The sequence below is a fragment of the Pteropus medius genome, unplaced genomic scaffold (assembly GCF_902729225.1).
Source record: "Pteropus medius unplaced genomic scaffold, Ma_sr-lr_union100, whole genome shotgun sequence".
NCBI classification, from domain to species: domain Eukaryota; kingdom Metazoa; phylum Chordata; class Mammalia; order Chiroptera; family Pteropodidae; genus Pteropus; species Pteropus medius.
In genome coordinates this window covers 11,334,177-11,356,256 of record NW_024355990.1, presented here as the reverse complement: position 1 = coordinate 11,356,256, position 22,080 = coordinate 11,334,177, and the positions used below count along the sequence as shown (strand labels likewise).

General features: G+C 43.5%; 1 protein-coding gene across 4 annotated transcripts in view; it reads right to left on the bottom strand.

Annotated features, from left to right (window-relative positions):
• PITPNC1 (phosphatidylinositol transfer protein cytoplasmic 1) overlaps nucleotides 1-22,080 on the bottom strand; it is a 219,402-nt gene that overhangs the window by 193,075 nt on the left and 4,247 nt on the right. The window contains exon 1 of one of the 4 annotated variants that reach the window (XM_039859238.1): nucleotides 17,060-18,010. The exons of 2 other annotated variants lie outside the window; for them this stretch is intronic. In XM_039859238.1, coding sequence (XP_039715172.1) covers nucleotides 17,060-17,107 — 48 coding nt within the window. In that variant the 5' untranslated portion in view covers nucleotides 17,108-18,010. Of the gene's footprint in view, nucleotides 1-17,059; nucleotides 18,011-22,080 lie in introns of those variants that run through there. One more of the 4 variants, XM_039859242.1, reaches the window with a different exon arrangement.

Below are 22,080 nucleotides of genomic sequence, written 5' to 3'. Positions count from 1 at the left end.
CTGACTTAAATGATATCTTTAGATTATCACACATTCTTATCCAGGCTCTATTAGTTTCTGAATATTCATAGAATGACATCTTGGAGTTCATTTTCACAAGATACAGTGTAGATAAACACAGAAGCTTTCTAAAAACAATCAAGGTTTCCCTCGAATAGCTCTAAGGTAATCTAAAATTGTATCTATGTTTCCAGTTTTACCAACATATGGCAGGCAAATATAAATAATTTGAACTTAAACACTCTCTTTCCATTAAGAAGGTCAATATTCTTATTTTATATCACAGTTCCTGAGATATATACGCCAAAATGTATCATTCCAGTAAGTGATTTAGGAACATATATTTATTTCAGAATCAGCTGTCTATATTGGTACAATAAGCTTGATAATGAACAAATGTCAACTTCTCTCTGGCTGTCGAAAGCAATGGTTTTGGAGAAAGCAAACAGAATTTACAGCCAAAGATCCCTGGGTTTAAATCCAGCTCTGCCATTGACTGGGTGACTTTGGCAAATCCTATGAGCCTCAATTTCCACCTATGTAATCTGAAGATGAGAGGATTCACCCTGGAGGACGACAGTAAGGATGAAAGAAGATAATTAACACAGTGGTCCTGGCACACTAGAACGTTCCACTAATGTTGGCCCTCTGTGTCTTCCCTCCCCTGTGAAAGCAAAGCATTACTAAGTAAATGTCTACACAGACATAATTTTAATTGTTTAGACACTAAAAAAAAATTGGCTTCACCATTTACTAAATTTTCTCCTCCGCATGCTAAATTATAATCTTAGCTAAACTGTTTCACAAAATATCTAATGAGAACCTTATCTTAAAAATTAGAACTAATGAGGAGTAGAGAATAATCCTTTCTTAAGCTTATTAATGTAATTGAGGGCTTCATCTCTACACCCAAATGCGTACTGGTTTCTGCAACCAAGGTAAGCAGTTATGGCCTCTATTTTATGACTGGGATGCTACTGAAACATCGGTGGCTTGCATAAAGACAGAAAGACATGCCTATCACTCCTGCCGCTAAGTTAAGAAGAGTAGCCAGCATGGTAAATAACAAAAGCAAGAATCAAAAACATTTCGTGGAACTTGAAGTCAGCATTCCAAGTCCCATGGTAATGGCCATTGTTGCTATAAGCCTGCTTGTTTTTGTAGGTCTCATACACACCCGAAAGAGAGGCTTGGCAGTGCCAGATCTCCTGGAGTAAGACCTGAGTGGGGTGATCACCTTACCAAAAGCAGCCAGGAGTTTGATGCAACTTCTGAAAACAACAGTGTTGGCGCCAGAGCATCAGCAAAGCGTGAAGTGCTGAAGTAACAGGTGCCATGACCCCAGCACTCTTCTCCAGCCTGGGGGGCCCAAACTGGCCCCTGCCTATCTTTGTAGGGCCTGTGAGCTACAAATAGTTTTGCATTTTTAAGTAGTTGAAATCCATCAAAATTAGAATAATAATAATAAATGTGAAAATTATATGAAATTCAAATGTCGGTGTCCATAAATAAAATTTTATCGGAACACGGCCATGCCCATTCATTTACGTATTGGGTTTGCCTGTTTTTGTGTTACAGGTCAGAGTTGAGTTGCTGTGACAGAGACCTTATGACCTGTAAGTCTAAAATATTTCTATCCGGCCCTTTACAGGAAAAATTTGCTGACCTTCTGCTTTGGAGCATTGTGTTGAATGTTTTTTAAAGGGTGAAAAAAAGGAGGATCATGGGAATGGGGAGGGAGTCTGGAAACCATTTCATAAGGTGAATCACTGAGGGAATTGTGGATATTAAGCTGTAGAAGAGAAAACCAAAGGATGGCATTATAGTTTTCTTTAAATATTTAAAGAGCCAGCATAGGGAAGTGGCTTGTGTTTGTGTCACTCTACAGGGGAAAATGAGGAATGATCATAAAAGTTCTAGGGAGGCAGATATTAACGAAGCATAAGAAAGCATCTTTGAACCCGTGGAAGTAGACAATCAGGGAAGACGTCCTATTGTAAAAGAGTGAGCACCCTGCCATGCTGATGTTTAGGCTAAAAAGCAAGATGATTGCCATGCAAGATTGCTATAGAAAGGATTCTTACAGTGGGTAGGAAGCTAAACTGTTTTAACACTTGGGTTCCTCCTATGATTTTATCTCAAAAGAAAGAAAATGATCATCAACAGCAGGTGAGAACTTAATGACAAGTCAATGGAAACAATTTTTACTAACACACTCACCAAGGATTATACCCTTAAGAGAAATACAAATATATATATGTATGTGTGTATATGTATATATACACACGTGTGTAAATGGCACACTAAAAAGGTCTTCCATTTAAATAAAGAAAACATCAGCTATAAAAAGAATCACATTAAGAAAAGAAGGGTTATTTTTAGAAGAAGGGCTCCAATTACACAAAATAAGGAAAGGACATCCACTGCTAAATAAAATGAGCTAAAATCTTTCCCTGTGTTATGATAGGGAATCAGTATGGCTCTGCTTAAAAGAGGGAGAGTAGTCTATATATAAAACGGAAAGGGGAGGAATGTGTTTAAAAAAGAAAAAAAGAACGTGCTAAAATGGGCACAGTTGGGTGATTTACTTCCCCTGGACTTCTTCATAAAATAGTTTTACGAACATCACAAAGCACAGCCACCTGTTAAGCTGTTATTTTGGCCTATCTATTTTCAATGGCAATCTTGACATCCAAGCAAGAGATGCACCAACATAGCAACATAAACATCGCAGTCTTGGAAAATAAAATGTTAAGAAACAATTCATAGCCCCTGCAGGGCTGGAAATAAACTAATCCTTAAGTGTTCATTACTACGACATAACATTCCCATTGGGCAAACTCAGATCCTGCAGGCACCTCAGGATTCCTTCCCATCAGCCATTTGGAAAGTAGAGACTTTAAAATGTCTATTATACTAGATGGTCCCCCTAAAATAAAGATATTTAAAAGCGTGATGTCTCATTCTGCGCATGGCTCAGGGAATGCATGATTACCAGGTGTTCAAGCAGCACCCATGGGTGGAAAATTATCAGCACCCCATACATTTGTAGGCTCCATATCTCATGTAATCAGCCCCTGATGGAGGTGAAAAGAGAGGTAGTTGACAACTGGGGACATTGAGGCACAGGAAAATCGAGTCTTCCTAAATCAATTCATGGGTTTATACAAAGCGAGGACTCGGCTAGTTCTTCTAACTCCAATTCCATGCTCCTCACTGTACCGTACCAGAAACCCCAACTTAGGGAATCACAGGCTCAAGGAGATAAAATGCCAAGGTGTTTAATTAAATTAAAAGGTAGAGAAAAATGGGGGTCGGGGGGGATGACATTTGAAAGTGATTATGCCTCTTTTCAGGGATGAAAATCCCTGTGGGAGGTGGGGCAATTACTAGGACTTAAAAAAAATGTGTCCATTGTCAGATGTGGCTGACTTGCAATACAAATAAACCCAAGGAAAGCAAAAAGAAAGCTAATCGTCCAGCTTGAAGATGAGACACATCCAAAAGGTGAGTCATAGGGTGTCACGGGGTGGTGGCATGCCATCAGGAGTCTGCATCAGGGTGAGCAGGTTCTATCCTAGGGTGGATCCTGAGCCCAGCGGTCAGCAACATAGACCTGAACTCCAGCCCCAACCACAATTCATTAGCCCTGACCAGCACATCTCGCTGCCTCTTTTTCACTTTGTTCTTAAATTTTTTCAGTAAGAGTGGCCTTACTAAAGCCCCTGGGCAGTTCCTTCTCCAGGTCCACAGAAAAGGTTGTCCAACAGCCAAAACAACACTGAGTATAGCCACCCTGCAGATGCAAAATAGATGAATCTATGATGAAGCTCCTGTGATGCCAGAGATCTGGCTGCTTTTGATCTAAAAAAGCAGTTTTAAACCCTTTTGAAAAATAAGATGGTTTCTGACGGACGTGACCATCACTGCTTTTTTTTTAAAAGAACCCTAGAGGAGCATGGGCAAAAGGCTGAGCACCTACGTAAATAATGACTAATTTTAAATATACTTGACCATTTTGGAAGTGTTTTCTTTGAAAGACTTAAGGGGATTATTCCATTTGGACAATGAATAGCCTAATTTCTGGGTTTTTTTTTTTTGTTAAAACAAAACAAAGCAAAAACAACCAAGCTCCTTTTCAGCCAGAGCTTGGCAAGATATCTCTAAGTGCACCTATATCTGCAGTACTATAAGTCATAGTGCTAAAAAATGTAATTACACTCAGCTGTGTCCAAGTTTCCATCAAACACAATCCAAAAGAGGTGAATTATTAAATCCTGAATCTAAAAGTTTTTCATTTTGGACACGATGCCTCTTTATGAGCAGCAAAGACATAATATCAAAAAATGGGCATTCGTCATGGTCTTCTATAGTCCAGGGTTTAGGTCTCCAGCATGCACGGTACAATCTGTACCCTACTCATTAAATGTAATTCTAGTTACCCAACTCTGCACTTGAGGAAGGAGGGGATTAAATAACCATACTTCATTTCTTTAAACCTGTCTCGATGAGTAAAAGAACAGTCTATTTTCACAGCACCTTTTAAGTATTGATAATCCACTCATATTCACTGCGTCACTTTTAAGGAGGCTGAAGTACACCAGAAAGATGGATACGTATGAGGCTATATTAAGGGGCCACAATTAGTCTTTTCATCAGCCCTGGCATCATTATTTCAGATCAGGGCAAACTCTGCAAAATGTTCCTAATGGAGGACTGTGCCACCAGGGACTACCCACAGGGGACTCGACACATTTCAGAAGACACATCCCTGTCTTCGGAACTACCTGTCCATACGAACAGGTGATTACATCTTGTTTTCTCAAACATCTATCCAGTGCTGTTTCTCTATCTCAATTACTAATTGCTGGGTTAATAGGAGTTCCGTTTCCTGTGATTCTGTTTTGCAGATGTTTAATATTACAGGTGTGTAAGAGGTTAAACACACCTGTGAGGTATCCCAGGCACACTGGAAAATGCTTCTCAGACTGGACTGAAACTGTGAGGACCAGCGATTTTCCAGACCCCACCACTTTCCTGGATAGTACACAGAACAAGCTGCTCCTTGAGGGTGCAAGGACCATCATCCTGCAAAATCGAATGAAATCCAGGTTGTTGGCTAGTGAGTTGAACACTCTATCTATAGACATCATTAAGAGAATTTACAATAAAAATGTTACAATTAATTGATTAATAAGCCATCAAACTGACATCAATTTCTCCTGAAAAAAAATCCAAGAAAGAAAGACAGCAAGCAAGCAAGCAAGCAAGCAAGCAAGCTAATGTTTTAACCATATTTCTTTATTCAGAAAAAGGGATCAATTAATGTCTATTTCTACCTGGTACAGGAATAAAGCATTGTCATTAATTAAATATTCTGTCACCTACTTTAATAGAACACCTGTCAGTGCCAACCCTGTTTATTTGAAATGCTTCTAAAATGCACCGGTACATTTTCCTGCCTTATTAAGTATTCTGAACAAAGATGTACATTTCCTGTTAAATGACAACAGTAGGTACTCCTGAATTTAAGTTGTCAAGCACTTCAGCTGTTGCTGCAAAGGTACAGGTCATTAACTGACTCATTAATGTCACTCAAGAGATGGGTATAGGCCCATCTTGTCATTTTCTACCTTTGAAAGAAAGCAAAATTCAGGAAAAAGTTCTAGCATGCTTAAAAACAAACAAACAAACAAACAAAAAACCAACCAGATACCTAAAGTAGTAAATTCATAGAAACAGAAAGTAAAATGGTGGTTGCCAGGCGCTGGAGGGAGGTGGGATAGGGTGTTAGTGTTTGATGGGCACAGTTTCACTTTTGCAAGATGAAAAGAGTTCTGCTGGTGGATAGGGTGGTGATCGTGCAACAGTGTGAATATACTTAATGCCCCTGTGTACTAATAATGGGTAAAAAGGCAAATTTTATGCACTATGTAGTTTACCACAATTTAAAACAATTATTATTAAAAAAAAAACTGATCAGAATGTACATAGCCAATGAAGTGTGGTCCCCTTCAAATAGTTCATTTTAGGTGATTACACTGACACAGAACAAAACATCATTGAAATCTCCACCGTGGGACTCAGGGCAGGTTTCGCTTTTTCCATTGTTTCAACATGATTGATAATGATAAATGTCTTTTGAGGATAATTTTTCATTTTGAAAAAAATTTAACAGCTCCATTTTCAGAAATACAATTGTAATGAGTTAAAATTTCTGTATTTTAGTCCACATGAGGTATGACTATAAAGGAAGAGTATTAATTTATGCACGTGCTGGGTAAACTGGCTCTGGAGGCGATGTTAATAAAAGGTGAGCCCTCTCAGCAGGAAGAGTAAATATACAGCTTTAAAGAGTATGTTCTGATCCTTTTTCATGCCCTCCAATTTGCTCCTCCACATGAAGAGTTTTCAGTTTTCAACCAAATGTGCCAAAAACATGGTATGGCATCTCTGTTCCATAATTATTTTTAGATACTTAGTTTGAGAAACCCATGGTTGTTCATCAGTGAACCTCTCTGCTGACGATGTCTACGAAAGACAAAGGTTTTACTGCCATTAAAAGGAACAATTTTCAAAAGTGTAGAGGTGGTTCTCTTTTTAGAGCTGAGCTACAAAAGTTATTTTCAAAGGAGTATGATTCATTTATCAAAGTTAAGCTGAGGAATGTCACTTGGTTTAATGGTTGGGTAAAATCGATCGTCCGGTGGGAGATAAAACTTGACCACTCTCTTGGCTTAACTGGAATCCAAGATCAACTATTTCCTTTGATAATCCTGAACAAGTTATTTAATCTTTAATACATTTTTTAAATTGTGATAGAACTAAATAACCTCTAGTGCTCCTTCCAGCTTTAGGATTCTCGGCAAAGTAGTACTGGGTGGAGCAAAGAGCAAGGGCTATGGAGTTGGATCACCCAGGTGTGAATCTAGATCTACCACTGACTATTCATGCAACCACCCACAGTCTATATCTATAAAATGGGATGATAATGTCTAACACATAGGACCATTATGAGGACTAAGTGAAACGAGAAGGCACTCGACAAATGTAATTTTTCTCTTTCCCTCCTTTGCTTATGAAATGTGACTGACATCAGTACACGCATATAAAATATAAATGAAATTTCAAAACACTTTCCAAACAGAATGTTTCATAGGATGCACTGCGAAAGCAAATAGGGCCGACTATTTTATTATGTGCATAAAAGCAAGGTTAGTGCAAGGCCACACTCAACTAAGACCTTGTGACACAGCTCTAGTCCCTCAGAGCTGGGATCAAGAAAATCAATTAACATAAGACATGAAGACAGAGATGGCTCAGATAAGCAAAATGAACAGTGCAACCCTCAGCTTCTGAGGCCCTGTGGACTTCTCCATGATACTTTTTAGAAAGCTTGGGTACAATACTCATTAACATATCACTGTCTCTATAAACTTTATACATAAGTTGGAAACCTTGCCAAAGAATCAAGAGATAAGTGAAACTTTGCCATTTCAAAAATAAATAAGTCAACCCCACTACATGGCTTAAAACAAGAAAGTAGTGGACAGCTTTGGAGAAATACCAACAATCCAGCCAACAATATCCAGTGCTCTTGAAGGCTTCAACAACTTCATCACATAGCTGTCCCCCTCGTCCACACACCCATCAGCACTTTCATTTTTGGTGATTTCAGTTACCTGTGGTCAACCAGGGTCTGAAAATTAGGTGGAAAATTCCAGAAAGAAACAATTCATAAGTTTTCAGTTGTGTGCCATCCTGAGTAGCGCGATGAGATCTAGCGGGTTTCCGCTCTGTCCCACCCAGGATCTGATTCATTCTTTTGCCAGAATATCCACGCTATAGACGCTACCTGCCCGTTAGTCACTCAGCAGCCGACTGTCGCAGCATCACAGAACTTGTGTTTAAGTAATCCTTATTTTACTTAATAATGGTCCCAAAGCCATTCATATAACTTTTATTACATATGTTGTTATAAGTGTTCTATTTTATTATTAGTTACTAATGTTAATCTCTTACTATGCCTAATTTCTATATTAAGCTTTATCATAGGCATGTATGTGTAGGAAATACAATGCAGGGGTCCACAAACACCGGGCCACAGACTGGTACTCATTAGGAACTGGGTCACACAGCAGCAGGTGAGCGGCAGATGAGTGAGTGAAGCTTCATCTGTATTTGCAGCCGCTCCCCAGCACCAGCATCATGGCCTTAGCTCCACCTCAGATCATCAGGCATGAGATTCTTATAGGAACACCAGTCCCTGGTGCTGAAAAGGTTGGGGACCGCTGACATAGTGTACGTAGGGTCTAGTACTATCTCGCAGTTTCAGGCATCCAACTGAGAGTCTTGGAACACACCTTGCAGATAAGGCAGAACTACTGTATCAGCATCTGAGTTAGTGGTGACTTCTTATTCCCATGTTTATATATTTTCTTCTAATACATCAATTCGTTCTTTTTGGTGTAAAAACATAAACTAGTGCTCAGAAACACCTGGATCTGACCTTAATACAGCAAATATAATCAGACCTGAAGTGTGTGTGCGTGTGTGTGCGTGTGTGTGTGTGTAGATGACATGGGGCAGGGGAGCAAATTAGGTGCTTAAACAACATTATTATAGGTTATCATCAAATTACATGTGTTTGGCTGATCTCACTTCTCTAGGTGATTCATTCTGGGAAAGAAACAACACCCTAAAGATCATCAAATATAATTCTAAAGGACTTAAAGGATGATTAAGTTTTTCTCTTTGCCTGGAAACAACAGGAATTCTAGAAGTTCATGCTGTACCCAAATTTAAAAGGAGCAAAAAAAGAAAAAGAAATGAAGAGTCATTAGATAAATTTGATCAAGAACTTACGTTAGCTACTTGTTTAGATATATGAGTCGACTTCCACTAAAGTCTCAAAAAAAAGTTTTAAGAGCAGGCCCCCTTTGTCAAAGTGCTGGGAAATGAAAGAATGAATCACTTTAATACTTGATGTCAAAATCTTGGTGAGTTCTGGCTTTCGTGTTTCTAGATCAACAAACGGCACTGTATAATGTTGCACAGGCAGTCAGCCAGGAAGTGGCGGGTGATCCTAGACTCCTTCCTCTGTCATGGGTAAAGCCAGCAGCCAAGATAGCATGTCCTGTGCAGTGGGGCTCCCTTCCGCCACCCCGGGAGATGTGCCCAGCCTGCAGAGGGGTGATTTTGCCATCCTAGACTGAGTCCATTGAGACATAATTTAAATAGCTAGTTGGCCTCCTTTACAATAAAGCTTATGATGGGAAGTCTTGGGGACATCTGCCTGAGATAAGTGCGGCGGAGGATTCAACCCCCCCGTGGAACCATTTCCTCCTCCAGAATGTATTCTAGGATTCACTCTGCTAGCACCTTATTTCCTGTTGGATGAGCATAGAAAGCAGAGAAATGCACTTGGAGCCACAGCAGAATGGTCTCCAGGTACTGTTGCTTCATGATTGCCACCAGCCCCTGTCCTCTTGGGGACAGAGAACTTAAGTACGAAGTTCTGACCTAAATTGCAGTCATTCTGATCCAAATCTGGCAAGTTTTTCCCCCACCCTGCTACAGAAGAGAACAACCTCCTCTGGAAAGCTAAACTCACAGGACAAACAGAGCCATCTCCTTGAAGATATGATTCAAATTCAGCATTTTCTGTCAATGGCTCTTTCTGAACACAGACGTCTGTTCTGCTGGAAAACACCCGTAGGCTCCTCTATTTAAAAAAAAAGAAAAAGAAAAAAAAAAACCCAGCTCTATTGAGATCTATTTTATATATCAACAGAATGGTTTTTAATGTATTTACAGAGACTTGTGCAACCATTGCCATAATCTATTCTACAATGGCAACAAAACTTCTCCAATGGCTTCTGGACCATAAGCTTTAGCAGTGCAGGGGATACTGCCTTATCTGCTGCTCCATGCCTGGCACATAGCAGGAGTCCACTAAGTATCTGTGATATGCACGCTTTCCTGCCACCCCAAGTACCAATCTAAATACAAGAAATAAACTACTTCTCTCCTCCAATGTTCAACCCAGCTAATTTCTCTGTGGTGGGAAGAACGGCTCCTAAGATTCCTGCTACCTGGTGTGCACACCCTGTATATGTATAATTCCTTCCCTATGAATGTGGGTGGGCCTGACCTAAACAGGCCAGCTTTTTGGAAAAAGAGTCTAGAAGTCAGGGACAAAAAGTCAGAAAGATTCAAAGTTGCAGCAGATGCTCTCCTACTGGCCTTGAAGGGGGAACATGCCATGCTGTGGAAAGGACCACGTGGCAGGAAACAGCAGGTGGGCTCTAGAAGCTGGCCCCTAGCTGACGGCCAGCATGAAAGCGGAAATCTTAATTTTGCAACCACAAGGTTATTTCTGCCAATAACCACACGAGCTCAGAAGAAGACTCCAAGCTCCAGAAGGAAATGCAGCCTGGCGGACACCTCAATTTCAACCTGTGAGACTCTGAACAGAGAATCCAGCCATGCCAGCTCCAGACTTCTGGCTTACAGAGACCGTGAAACAATAAATGGCTGTTGTTTTAAGCTGCTACGTTTGTTACACAGCAATAGAAATCTAATACATTCCTCTAGGATTTAGGAAGAAAGCAAAATGATTACACGAACTCCCAGGAATGACTGGCCTCAAACTTCTCAGCTGTGTCACTGAGGAATTTTAAAATGAAGATGTTTTTAATATAAAAGAATCTCTAGTTTGCACAACTACAGGCAGTATAAAACTTAAGTGAAAAAAAATTTCAACAGTGTGATGGAAGACAGGGTCGGCTTTCTCCTGACAGATTCCTGTGTTTTCAGCTGCTTTCTACCTGTTCACTCAGCAGGTACCAACTATGTGACAGACCTGCGAGTTATGCAGTACGACCGCCCTGTCCAGTACGGCAGCCACCAGCCACCAGCCACATGTGGCCCCTGAGCACTGGCTAGTGGAGACTGAAATGTGCTGCAAATGGAAAATATATACCAAGACTTAGTATGAAAGAAAAATAAGTTAAAATATCTTGTCGGTATTCTCCTAGGTGGATTACACATTGAAAAGATAGTGACAGAGAGAGGTGACAAACAAGGCACCAAGTAAGTACATGTGACAATTGCTCTGCCGGAAAGAAAGAAGTGCAGAGATAAAGGGTAATAGGGAAAAACTATTTTAGAGGAGTGGTGAGGAAAGCGGTCTCCGAGGAGGTAACATTTCCACTCATAAACCCCCAAGTTTTCTGTAAACTTTCAAGTTTTAATACATGACAGCAGCAGGGGCTGGGGAGCCTGACAGGCCTGACAAAGGTAGTCGGTCATTTACAGGGCCATTACGTTGCACTGTTCCCAGTGGGCTCCGTGTAAACGGCACCCCTGGAGGTGTGCACCCCGAGATACTGTTTGTACCCGTTTCTGTAAGTTGGAGGCTGTGTGGTATAAAAAGTCAAGCTTCCAAGATAAATTCTTCAAACAACTTTACATTCTCCAGATACCATTTATTTTCCAGTTTTAATACTTATAACACACTTGGACCTCATCTACCATGTGGCCTACAAAGAAAATCTCCACTGGGAAATACCACAAAATTCCTGACTTCATGCATAAGACAGGGAGGGCAGGCAGCTGGCAGCCTGCAATCTGAAATTCTCTTTTTCCTCTCCCAGTGGGCTGAATTTGCTCAAGATATGGAAAACCTTCCTGACTTCTTGGCTACAAATCAGCTGATTTTGATGTGTCTTTTTCTCCGAACAGAGGCAGAAGTGTTAGCTGGTTTTCAAAAAAGTTTTCAGTTACTTGACTGTACAGACCTCCAGGCAACGGAAAGCAGGCCGAAGCCCACACAGGCCAGCCCGGGCACCTGTGCCCTCACTCAGGCGGCTAAAGCAATGAACCTCAACGGACTCTTCCAGTAATCACTGCCCCCGAAAAACACGTTTACTGCTTGTCACTGTGCATACACTTTTATATTTAAAACAACATCTTTGTGAACCCTCCTGCCTGTACGCGCTCGCGCACGCACGCGCACACACGCGCGTGCACACACACACACACACACACACACATTTTCCTAACTGATACTCTGGAGCCATAGGGAGGATTGTACAGAGGTTGAATATTGAAAATATATTACTTTTTAAAAAGCTGCTTACAAAAAATAGTATTCTCCATTCACCTGAAATGAGAGCCTTTCTCAAATGAAGATGACTCGCCTTTCTCTGAATATCAATAACACTCACTTAATCAGACAGGGTTTCTAAGTTGATTTGTAAGAGCTTTAAGGACTCACTCCATGCCTTCTTAATGAAAAGCAAAAGTTAATTACCCCCCTTTTGACTCGGGTTTTGTTAACAATAGTGAGCATTTTATTTCAAGGCCCAGAATCTGTTTCATGTGACGGGCACTCACACCCAAATCACAGGGAAAATGGACCGTCCTTCATACACAAAGTCAATTTCACTGACCAGCCAGGAGGACAGCATCTGTTCCCTGTTGTCTGATCCATTAGTGGTGAAAGGTTTGCACTTATCCATTAACCCCCCTCTCCCCGCTCCCCGTGCCCTTCACCACCAAAAGGGAGCTTTGCAAGAGAGCTGGGCAGCATGAGGAAAACTGTTTCCTGACTGTGAAATAAGCAAGAAAAACTACCAAGATGGCCCAGAAATCCAACTCAGGACCCTGGCACTGGTTCCTCCCAACTAGACTAACAGGGGAAAAAAACAGTCACAATAATGCTCATTCTTAAGAAACATTTTCAAAATTATGTTTAAGAGGAATCCTGGGGAAGGTCTACGAGATTAATCCAAGGAGCCTTTATATTCAGAGGTGTCACTTTGCACAACAAAAAACCAAGTGTCAACACCAGAAATTCTTTCCTTAAAAAAACTTCTGCCCCAATGTCTTTGCAGATGCAGTCCTCGAAAACTGTTTAAAACAGAGGCTAAGAAGCACTGTTGGGCATTTTGGCGTCTCCATTTATGTCATTCCAGAGACGGCACCACCCCGATCCCAAATCTGTTCTCAGAAATGTGCGTAAGAAACGTCTCTGGGGACCCGGGGAGCCTGGATAAAGTGCACTGGCTCCCTGCCAGGACAAAGAACAAAATAATATTCTGTATTGAAAAAGTGGTTTTCTTTTCTTTCCTTCTCTTTTCTTGAAAAGGAGAGGAGTGTTTCTATTTTTCATTGTGCATCAAATCCCTAAAGACCACAAATAAATCCCTAAAAGTACACACATTAATGTAAATGCAGTCAGAACAGGAACTGTTAAAACACCAAAGCAAGCAATGAAAACAAAAGGATTCCTGCCTTAGGTCATATTAGGGATGTGCTGAGCTTTAGGAAAATGGTTATTTTACTTGTAAGTACCTGTCAGGGAGGGGTGATCTTCAGATGGTGCTTTAAGGAGTCATGAAGTTGGAATTTGGGATTGGGATGCTGGAACCAGTGGCAGCACCAAAGGAGTGGCTTGGGGAGGTAGGGGTCCATAATCTCCATGGAGCCACACATCTAAAAGTCACCCCAAATAAACATACAATCTAAGGAAAACCAGTGGGCTTGTTATACAAAAGTAGCTTCAGATAGAACCCTCTGGTCACTCTTCCAGTCAGCTGACTACCCCTAAAGGTCGCCTTAGTAGACAAGGTCAGAATCTCCAGCCCACCTTCAACTAGAGATTGCTCAGCATATTTGCCCTGCACATCAGGCTTAGGGATAATATTTCTTTCCAACAAGGAATCCCAGTGGAGGGGAGCGGGGCAGGGGTGAACCCCTGACCTATAGTTAAACAACTTTGCAACTCAGAAGATGGGGTTCTGGCCCAGACTCTGCCCTTAGCTATAAGATGGGATACTAACTGAACCTTCTACAATTCCAGTCTTCTCCACAAATGGCTAGACTATAGATGACTTCTAGTAGCCCTTCCAAGTCTAAAATTCCAGAGTCTACATCACCAAATGTTGCAAATGAAGACAATGACGACTGTCTCTTTATGACCAACTATCAGCCCCCAGGGCCCTTTCCTGCACAGATCTTACCAATGAGCTTACATTTAGTTCAGAGACAATGGTGTTGAACATAAACGAGGAAACTATTCTAATGAAGCTTTATATTGTTTTAGGTGTTAATTTCAGAATAAAGAATTATAAGAAGTGATTCTGAAATTAATATCTAAAACAATACAAAACACCAGCTAATCTAAACTGTAGTTCAGCTTTCTTTTCTTCATCTCTTAGAGTTGTTCTTTCCTGGAACTAGGGGACATCTGATGAGTTAAGTAAGGCTAGAGAAATAGTAGAAACAGTTCAAAAGATCTTTGATTTTTCATTTAGTCGATAGCATTGACGTTATCTGTTTTCAAAAAATGTTTTTTCCTTTTGCTGGAGTAAATGCTAGTGACAATCAGAGAGCAGAGCGAGGGAAAACAAACAATGGTTTTTACCACAGCTCTGGTTCTGGCTTGGCTATTAACTAGTTGTGTGGCCTGGTGTACGTTACTTAACCATTCTGAATCTCAGTTTACTCACCTGCAAAATGTGGATAATAACACACCAGTCCCTCTTACGCTCCCCTCTGCCAGGAGTTAAATGGCATAAGGCCAGTGAAATGAAAAGACACACACAGCGCTGGTTCTCTCGGTGACTCTCCAAAGCAAGGGCATTTGCCTCATTTTCAAAAATACAGACACTGCTACTAATTAACTATGGTAGTTAAACAGAAATAAGTTCCAGAAGTTCCACATAGGTCCGTGAATTGGGCCTAAAGCAAATCAAGAGTTGAAGCAAAAGTCAGGTGTCTAAAAACCCACCTATGCTGACGACACCCATTTTTCTGAAGACACCTGTTTCCCAGTTTTCAGTGTTAAGGTGGGCAGGACACAGTGCCAAGGGGGATCATGGAAATCGTGGGGTTCACTACCAGTCAGACCCTAAGGGTCTCACCTCTAGCGAGCTGGGCCTAGTTTCCTCATCCATCATCTGGTTTGGTTCATCTCAAGCCTTCCAGTTTGAAATCTCTATCAATCTAAACCACCCCCGCTCCCACTGCTGCTTCTCTGACAGAGTAGAAAAGCACTTTAGAAGAATATGACCTTACAGAAACTGAATCACGCTTTAGTCCAAATGAATTATACATTAATTAAGTTATAATTATACATTATATTACAGGTGGAGGCTGATTTCATTTGCCAATTAAGAAAAGAGGGCCTCCACCTGTACCACTCAAATGTGATTACTTCACCAGGAAGTGGTGGGTATTTAAGAACCAAAAAAAAAAAAAAAGTGGGAGAAAGAGCTGTGCTTGTGTGTTCAAGAAAGCCTGAGAAGGGAACCAACCATAACAGATTTTGCAGGCAATCGAGAAGATTCTAGAACTGGTGATTTTCTTGACTATCACCTGTATTTGGGGGTATTTCATGCAGTACCAACATTGCCCTTTCTGGTTCCAAATTCCAAATTCCGATCAATAAGTAAAGTCATCTGGAGGAGATGAGATAGAAGTATACGCAAGCCGAACCGCTGCAGTTCAGTCAGTTGCCCTAGGGGTAGGAAGATCTCAACCTTTTCAAGAAATATTTAGGTTAACCAGTTTCATTCATTTGCCTCCCTCCCTCTTCAGATAGCTGTGTGTTGCCTCTCCACTTTATTTACAAGGCCGGAATGCACCTCCCAAAATTCTGCCTACCCACAAGGCCTCCACCCTTCAAGATCTTGTGCAAATGCTATCTCCTCAAATACCTACAAACTGCAATGTTCCGTTGCTAATTCGGGTGGGGACTGGTCTTTCCCGTGGCCAGCGTCCCTGGGATGCGTTATTTTGAACTCGGAGCTACTCTGATCTTGCCTTGGATTGTACATGGGTCTAGCCTCAACACTAGCTCCAGATGACAAATGAAGATAGCCCTTGGGAGCACAGCCATCTATTTGGTTAAATATCTTTTTCTCTCCCAAAGCACCTGGCCCCTTGCACAAAGCAGTGGATCAATGATAGCTGATAGATTTAAGTGCACTGTATTTAAATATAAATGTGGTTGGGGTCGCCGGTTTCGTTAGTGTTGCCACACCAAACCAAACTAGTGAGTTTCAAATTGCCTTGATTGACTTCACGCTTCCTCAGTTCCAGGACAGGCGCTAAGCAATTGTGAAATCACCTAAAGGCAAGGAGCAGAGGGCGAATAAAGGGAAGCCAGGGCCTGGATAATCTTCCCTGAGTCATCATTTCCTGAATGATGGAGCTTGCGGCTCCGGGGGAATGGAACCTCAGCAGCGCGTGGAAGACAAGCCCCGCCGCTCGCCCGCGCGGGTGCTGCTGCAGCGGGACCCTGGAGCAGGAGCAGGAGCCGGCCCCGCACCCACGTGCTGGAGCGCCCTCCTGTGGCGGCGCCGCAGCCCCCGCCGCGCGCGGCTCGCCCGCAGACCACGTCCCCCCGCCGCCCAAGAAACAAGAGACGCAGAAAGTTTCCGAGCCAGGCTGTTTGCGAAAGGTCGAAGCCAGGTCCTGGTGCCTCGGTGCGCGCGCGTGGCGGGAGCAGGGCCTAGGCTGGCGGCCACCGCATAAGGTCCAGGCCCAGATGGACCCCCCAAGGACTCCGAGGTGTCCTCCACCCGGGCTTGAGGCCTCCGGACCCCGAGGGCGAAGGACTCGACCCCGCACCCCGACCTTACGGCGAAGAGCGGACGGGAAGCCTGTCCCCCACTACCACCGCGCGCTTGGGGCGCCTGGGTTTGCATTATTCATTTCTTAACTGGAGAAAGGGGGCGCACCGACTCCCTTTGGCGCATTCTGATTCCCAGTAATCTGGATTCTGAATGCCCAAAGGGCCCACCTGGAGTCCACCGCCCCACCCAAAGCCGCTTCCCCGGCTGGGGTGACAAGTGGAAACAGCAATTCCCCTTCTTCCACCCGCTCCAGCCTCCTGGTTTGGGAGGTGACAGTGTCCCACCAGGTTCTCCTGCCGCCCGCAGTAGACTCGCCGGCCAGGAGGCGGCGGCGGGGGACGCGGCGCCCCAAGGAAGGGGGCGGGGGGCGGGGGACCGGGAGCGGACGAGGCCGGGCCCGGCGCGGCGTTTACCTCGTCCACGGTGAGCGGCATGCAGATCCGGTACTCCTTCAGCAGCATGGTCCTGCCGGCCGCGGACCCCCGGAGCTGGAAGCGGGGGCGCCCCCCAAGAAACAAGGCTGCCGCCCAGGCGCAGGGCAAAGCGCCGGGAGCCCAGCGCTCGGAGCCGGCGGGCGAAGCGGCCCCGGCGGTGCGCTCAGCTCCTGACTGCCTGCTCTCCGCCCGAGAGCATGTCAAGGTTTGGGTCCGGTGTTCGCGGCTCCCCCGCCTCCTTCCTAGCCGAGGTCGGTCCTCCCGGAACGCGGCGTTTCAAAGTCAGGGAGGAAGGGAGGGAGCCCCGCTGGAAACCGCTCTGATATGCAGCCCGGGGCGGTAGGAGCAGCCGTCAGATCAGGACATGCCCCGTGGCGGGCGAGGGAGGAAAAAAAAGAGATTTCCAAAAATTAAAGCGAATGCACAAAAGTCACCCGCTCGATCCGCCTCCGAAACCAGACATGAACCTGGAGACCACCCCCTTCTCAGGCCGGTCTGCCCAATGCGAATTCACCAGGAACACACTGCAGCCGGGGCTGGAGATGCTGACTTTCCAGACAAAGGCTCGATCGGCTCCTCTCCCCAGGCGGTAAACAAGATTGCCTGATCTTTTTAGGGCCAGTCCCCGAGGCGCTCCGAAGCTCGCTGGAGGAGAAAAGGGAAGCCGCCGCCGCCGCTGCCGGGCTCCGCCGGGCTGGGGCCCGGGGTTCCTCCAACCTCCGCTCGCGCAAGGAAGGGCGGACGAGAGCAAGCTGGCGCCTTCCGCGCGCGTCCCCTCCCCCGAGTCCCTCGGCTCCCTGAGCGCCGTGCGTGCCCGCGAGTTTGCAGCCACCTCGCCGGGACCGGAGAGTCCGCGCGGAGCTGCAGTGTGTGCCTCGGGCCGGGGAGGTGGGTACGGGAGGAGCCAGCGCGAGCGAGGCTGACATCAGCAGCGGCCGCGGCAGGGAGGGTAGCCCCATCCGGCCAATGGGGAAATGGCAAAGAATGTGGAGGATTTAAACAAAACAGCATGTCTCTACCGGGCTGCTGCCAGACGGCCGGGCTGCCCCGGAGCCCAGCCCGCCCGGCGCCGCGGAGAGTCGGAGAAGGAGGCTTCTCTCGGCTCCTTTACCCCTGAATCTGTTCTCCAGGGTGTCCTGGGTGCCACAGTGCTCTGTCCAGCCACTCTGGGAAGCTTCTGGTTCCAAGGAACGCAAATGCTCTCCGACTTTTGGCAAATACCCACCACGAATGTTTTCACTTTGGTCCAGCAAGCAAGTCCAGCGCTGGAGAGGTGATGGAATTCCAGAGCATGAGAACCCTTGCCTGGTTTCCCGACTGGTTCCACAAAAGGAATCCTGGAAAAACTAGGGAATGCAACAGTGTGAATGCAGAATGAAGTACAAACATAAAGACGTGCCAGCAGAGGGAAGGTGAACCGGACACAGCCTTGCACGCTCCTGGCCCTGCTCTGCAGTCTGCCTGCAGGCTTCACAGAGCAGCAAGAATGGGTGTTCGTGTCAGCACTCCTAAGTTCAAAAAGTCACAGTGAAATGTCAATGAAAATGCCTGGAGTGTTGGTATTTCATCCATATTAAACAGATCCCTCATTTTAACCACAAGAGGCACATTCTTCAGTTACTCAGGAAGCTGCATGTAACTGCTGAAGTCTGTTTTTCATTTGTCTGGTATTTTTAAGCCTGTTTTTATGAAAAGTTGCTGGATGGAAAACACACCAGTTGCCTCTATGCAGAACAACCTGCAAGCATCATCTTTTCTCAGAAAAATATTCATGCTTTAAAGTCCTGCAGCTACTCATAGTGCTTGGATGGCAATACAGATGGCCTCACTATTACAGTATGTTAAATTGTGATTAATAAATATCCAGTATAACTATGGTGGGCTGTGGCAAAAATCATCCAGATGGCTGGAGAGAATTTATAGCTGTGTGAACATGATACAAAGCCTGATAGAAAAATGACACCCTGTACCCAGTTTATATTTTAGTGAAAACTATTTTCTAGATAAATGCTTCCCAGAGTTGGCTCAGAAATACTCACAGCAACTAATTAAAGCTAAACCAAATTCCTCGAGGTGGAAAATCTAAATCTGACACTTTGTGTTGAATAATAACACATTGAAAGCCTGTGATATGGAAAGAAGCTCAAGCTGTTTTTCTTTTTTCTACTTCTTACTTGAAAACAAGTGTAGTGGTTTCGCTTCTGGCACCTAATACTCTTCCCAGAGGCAGCTTGGGCATGTATTGGCTAGCCACACAGACACATGCACAGGGGACATCAGAATACATGGATATATTCCTGGCTTCCTAGATGTTTCCTGACATTGATGCTGTAAATCAGTATTTTACTGATGACTATTACGGTTGAGGAACGACTTCTCTGAATTTCCCAAACTGCAAGTCCCCAGGTTCCCGCCTCTCCCCTTACCCTTCTTGCAAGCTGACTTCCTCACTGAATTTTTCCTTTTCACACAGTCTGCATGCCTGGTCACACGGATCTTGTTCAAGCTTTAATCTCTCAACCTTCAAAACCTCTCAGCCATTCTCTACGCTCTATTGAGCGAATTCAAATTCTTTGGCAGGAGGATCAAGGCTCTGAATCTACCTTTCCCACAATAGCCAGTCGCCCTTCCCCTGAAACAAATCTGTTGGCCGGAAAAAGCCTCCACTTTGCTCCTGCCATTGCCTTCAAAGAGAACCCCTCCCCTGCTCCATCCCCCAGTGACACCATTTTTTCAGCAGGGCACTGGCAATCTGTGTTTTTGGAAAGAGCTTCTGATGGTAGTGTGTTGGATGGGTTAGAACACAAGGACACCAGAGGCAGGAGATTATGTTATTATAATACTATAGGAGACATATGTGGAGAGCCTGAAATAGTGAATGAAGAAAAGAGGATGCATTTTAAAGACGTGGAAAGGACTTGGGGATGGATTGGTTTTCTCTACAACAGCATTTGGGGGATGGGAGGGCAAAGTGAGGGCTTATTCATTCATAACTCATTCACACAAAGGGAGGAGAGTGCCATCTACTGGACAGACGCATTTGAAAAAATGTTTGAAGTCACCTACCAGCAAAAAGTCTGACAAGGAGAATTGTATCTTTGTTTCTTTTCAACCAGTTCAACTTCCAAAGAACCTTGAAGGTGTCGCTATCATCATTCTGGACAATATGATGTTCCGTTAACAACACACAGTCTACAGTTACTAATCATCACATATTTAAAAAATGGGGGTGTGGTGGAAAGGGCAAAAAGAAGAACAAAGAGTAAAGCTACCAGTATGGAATAATATCACCAAAAGGAGAAGAATACTATTAGCCTATGCATGTCTGTGACAGCATGTATTCAGATAAGTGACAACCTATGAAGGCAGGGATTACGAGAAGGGAGGAGGTACACGTCAAAATCAATCATCTAAGGAGCTTTTTCAACCCATTGTCTTCACCAGAATTCTGATGATATTCCCCTCCCCACATTGAAACCTCTTCTTAGTTTGTGTGAAAAATTGTGAGAAGGTCCTGACCACCCCTATAAGAAGCATCTGAAATAAGAATATACCAACAGTCTTGTGACTATTCGAATCATGTTTTATTCCTAGAATATTCTTGGTATTTCTAAAGTAAAATATAGGGTTCTTCCTATCTTCCTCTTTCCTACTCTTTATATCTAAGGTCTGTGGGTCTGTCAAGGCCCTTTAAAAGTCCTATCTTCTACACAGAGACATTCTAGGAACTCTTTACCTTTCTAGACAACCCAGAAATTTTATTTGAACTATTCATTTTGGTTTTGTTTGTATACAAGTGTGGCTTTTATATGTAAAATGTTATGTGCAGTACTGTGTTTCACCTGTCCTCCAACTTGCCAGTGCGATGGTAAGCATCTAGAGGAGACAGACTACATCCTATCCATGTCATCTGGAAAATGTAGCCTGGTATGAGGGATATTGTAGGTACTCAATAAATGTCTATTGGATGTCAGGGTTCTCAACCTCAGCACTATTGACATTCAGTCCAGATAATTCTTTGTTGTAGGGGTCATTGTAAAATTTATAGCAACATCCCTGGTCTTTATCCACTAAATAGCAGTAGCAGCTCCCCCCACCCCCATATACACACACATTGCCAAATATAGTGGTCGGCATGGAGCGGGGAACTCCTGCAATGAGAACCACTGTATTAGTGTGACGGTCACTAGTCTTAGTCTTAGCTACTCCCAGAAGCTTTTGGAAAGACTTTCAATTTGTCAAAATTTACCACTCTATTAGTATGATAGTCACTAGTCTTATCTGAATATTTAGCTACTCCAAGCAGCAGCTTTTGGAAAGACTGACTTTCAACTTGTCAAAATTCGGGCTAAGGAGAAAAGGAACAAAACAAAACTGTTACATCACAGTGACATAAGTGACATAAAGATGTACCTTTCTCATTCCCATGCTCTGCTTTATATTACCAAAACGGCCCTTGATAAAAGGCTTGACCTTAAACTTGATCACTTGGTTAAGGTAATATCTGCCAAGTTTTTCCATTATGAAGTTACTATTTTGCCCTTTTCATACTTCATTCTTTGGAATTGAGTCATTAAGTGCAGGCCACACTTAAGGAAGCCCCACCTCCTTTGGGGAGAGAATATCTACATATGTAATGAAATCTGCAAGATTTGTCCCTCCCCCCTCATTTATTTATTCATTCAATTATTTATATCAGTGTGGCATCATGCATATTTATTCTATACTTAAGTTATAATTCAATACTACATTAATTTTGTTGCTTAAATTATTCTAGCTTTGGCCATTGGTAGCTCTTACAGTTTGGTTCCTGGGTTCTTTTGACATGCTCCCTTTTTAAAGGTGATTTATGAAGGCAGAATGTTATCTTTTGCAATTAATTTGTGTTGTATTAAATATCATTTAATTCCAGCAAAGTCTATGTCTATGTATACCTGTGTGTGTGTGTGTGTGTGTGTTTTAAACACCTGTATGTCTGTCCTTGCTAGGTGCTAAGCAAA